We start from the raw sequence: 3,004 nt of genomic DNA, 5'->3' as shown, positions 1-3,004 counted from the left end.
AGACATATTTTTGCTACTCAGTCCTTGACATTGCCGATATCTCGTTATGTCGCAAGTGTGAACCAGGCTTCAGTCGACACGACCTTAAGATACTACGAAAACCACCGATCTGTGGAATGGGCCCGAATTACCGGGTCACTGCCCTGCCCACTTTCGTTAAACATTTTGACGAAATTCCTTTACTTTTACGGGTTTAACAACCGCAACAATGGAAAAACAGGTTTTCAAAATTTATCTCTGTTTTCTTCGGCAATCGCAGAAAAACTTCCCACGAAGAAATCTGGGGTGAAGTTTCTCCCTTTTCCGATATATGTCTTGTATAACTTTCATTCTCTAGTCTTCTCCGAGAGCATTTTCACGATTATACAGCCTTCCATATGCGCTCAGTTCTGCCAATACCTCTTAAGAATCTGAGCTATTTACAAGGGAAAGTGGGCGGGGCAGAGACACGTTAATTCCCACTTATTCCACAGATCGGTGGTTTTCGTAGTGCAAGAGTTGAGAGGACGGCACGGGTCCGTAGGGAACTATACCTCAAAGTAATTACGAAGACCTTCTCGAGTGTAGGCTACAGTGGCCTCTTGTTGTTAATGTAACAGGAGTTTGTAAACAAGAAAAGTTTTGAGTGATTTAAATTTTAGAAAAAGTTTCATCAAGCAAGGTCCGCATACACTGTCCTCCTGTTATATCGTCCCAAGGTGCCAACGTTTTTCTTATAAAGAGCGCGAAAATTGGCTCGAGCTTGCGCACTGCGTTCGTCAAAAAAGACCCCTGGAAGCAAAGCGGTATAATCTCTGTAAACGCTATGCAGTAAGAAACAGAAAGCTGTTCAGATTCCCAGCATTTATTTGTTTATCCAATAGTTATATTACATACTTGAGTGAATATGATAATGCCTTACATAGTGCAAGTGGCTATTGGCATCTGTGTGTTGTACTTCAGCTGATCAAATTGGACTCATTCAAGGAGAGTAGACGTGGTGGGGTAGGGAAGGAGGGATGGGGGGGGGGGGGGGAGTGTTATGTGCCGTTCCAAATTGGACCTAATGTCGTGAAATGACAATTTATTTCTTGACAAATGTGAGTTAAAGCATTACAAATTAATGGAGCGTTAGTAGAAGTTCCACTTGGTCGGAGCTTCAAGAACGGGTGGCACAACTCAAACTCCTTCCTTCCCTTCCACCCCTTCACTGCTCCATAATCCGTCGATGCTTCTTTTTTAATGATCTATATCCGGTGGACTTGAAAGACATTGCGACCATTCAATGGCTGTAGTGGTCTGAAGTTGTCGCATATGAAAGGAGGATGTTTACCGGCGGGAGATCGCATTCTTCTGAACTTTTGCATCTGAAATACAATGAAAAAACAAAAAGAGATTATACTCCATCTTCTCAGTTTCTTATTCAATCTGGGCAATCACTTGAATGTGAGGACTTCCGCGAAAAATGACGAGTTTAAAAGCGCTCTTCCTCCTACCATGATATTCGACAATCCATCAACAGAATAAAACAAGCCCCTGTGTTTTCAATAATTCCAAGTGCAAATGCTTTAATCAGAGTCTATTACGATTTTTAAGACTAACACAACAAAAGAGAAAAACTTGACGAAAGAAAAATATTTCCCATCATGTTGAGAACAACTGGCCCATTTAAGTCAACGTGTATATCATGTAAATAGGCCATTTGCCAATTTAGTTCAGTCTGCTCTTCAAATTGATTCATCGGTCTTCGAATATGACTGAAAACTCATTTTCATAAGAAAGAGCGCTCATCTAGCCTCGGTTTGATAAAGAGGCTCAAAGTAACTTGTAACGGACGATTTATCTGTTTTGTTCTACCGAACCATGTGTTTTTAATGCTCACAGTCAGACATGACAGAAAGTCAAATGGACCTCTTACGAGTCTCTGTACTTAGAGCTGCACTAGTAGTCTAACTGTATCAGAGATTAAACAACGACAACCGTTACGGACGTTGTTAGTGCAACTACTTTGTGATTATTCCAACTCGTGTTCAAATTGTAAAATGGGGTGGACTATCCAGGAACTGAATAACTGGGCATGGTGTCGAAGTTAAAAAAAGGAAAGAACATTCACCGTCATATGCTCACGTTCTCAACAAAACCTGGTGGTCATTTGGTCATTCCACGTTGTTCTTTTGTGCAGACGGCAGAGAAAGGTACCAAGATGTAAAACGAACGTGATGAGCAATAGTATTTGTTCATCAAGTACCTTCGGCCTCCACAGACGAGGCAAATTGTTGTCGATCACTTTTTAGTTTTGTTATCGATAACAATTTGTAAATCAAATTATCGACAACAAATGGTGAAAAATGAAGCCGTCAACAACCCAGTAGTCTTCCTGCTTTTCCAGGAAAACTACTAAGTTGTTGATGACAAACGCGGTCGTTTTATTAGTGACAATCAACTTTCTATGTCACAGTGGCGCAAACGATTTTTAAAGTCAGCTCCGCCACTTTCTTGCAAATAGCTACCTTTTCGTTGTTGGCGATGAATTATGACCGTAGTTTTACCAAAATAACTTCTTCTCCCGCTATCATCGTCGCCACCATTATAAATAATATCAGTCAGGTCTAATTTATCTCTACGTTTGTAAAGCGTTTTTCCCTTAATGTTTCCGCATTGGCTGCTTCTGCCTGTTCAGATTCAATGTTACTCGCCATTTTCTGCCAGATTTAAACATTCGCATTACAAGCAAGTTTCAAGGCTCCCTCAAAACGTTCGTGTGTGTAAATTAAATTCCTGAATACTGCATTATGGTTACTATATCATACAATAGTACAAATATAAGGATTTGCATGGGAAAAACGGTTTTTTCTCAAAATTCCAAAAAAATTTACGATTTGGTTCTTTCTTGTGTGTTTTTGTCTCTGGCACGGTCGATTAAGAGCGATTTAGGCGGGTTTTGGTTCCTCCTCTTTTCCCTCTATAAATTTTTTCCCAAGGTTGGGTACCGAGACGAAGCCGCCGAACGGAATCACCGAAGGAA

General features: G+C 40.6%; 1 protein-coding gene across 1 annotated transcript in view; it reads right to left on the bottom strand.

Moving 5' to 3' along the window:
* Positions 1 to 836: 836 nt before the first annotated feature.
* LOC138029131 (carbonic anhydrase 2-like) overlaps positions 837 to 3,004 on the bottom strand; it is a 9,116-nt gene continuing 6,948 nt past the window's right edge. Inside the window, exon 8 of the mRNA XM_068876829.1 lies at positions 837 to 1,346. Coding sequence (XP_068732930.1) covers positions 1,227 to 1,346 — 120 coding nt within the window. The 3' untranslated portion in view covers positions 837 to 1,226. The remainder of the gene's footprint in view (positions 1,347 to 3,004) is intronic.

Source organism: Montipora capricornis, chromosome 13 (assembly GCF_036669925.1).
Source record: "Montipora capricornis isolate CH-2021 chromosome 13, ASM3666992v2, whole genome shotgun sequence".
Taxonomy (NCBI): domain Eukaryota; kingdom Metazoa; phylum Cnidaria; class Anthozoa; order Scleractinia; family Acroporidae; genus Montipora; species Montipora capricornis.
The sequence above is the reverse complement of the archived record's forward strand: the minus strand, read 5'-3'. Positions and strand labels throughout refer to the sequence as shown.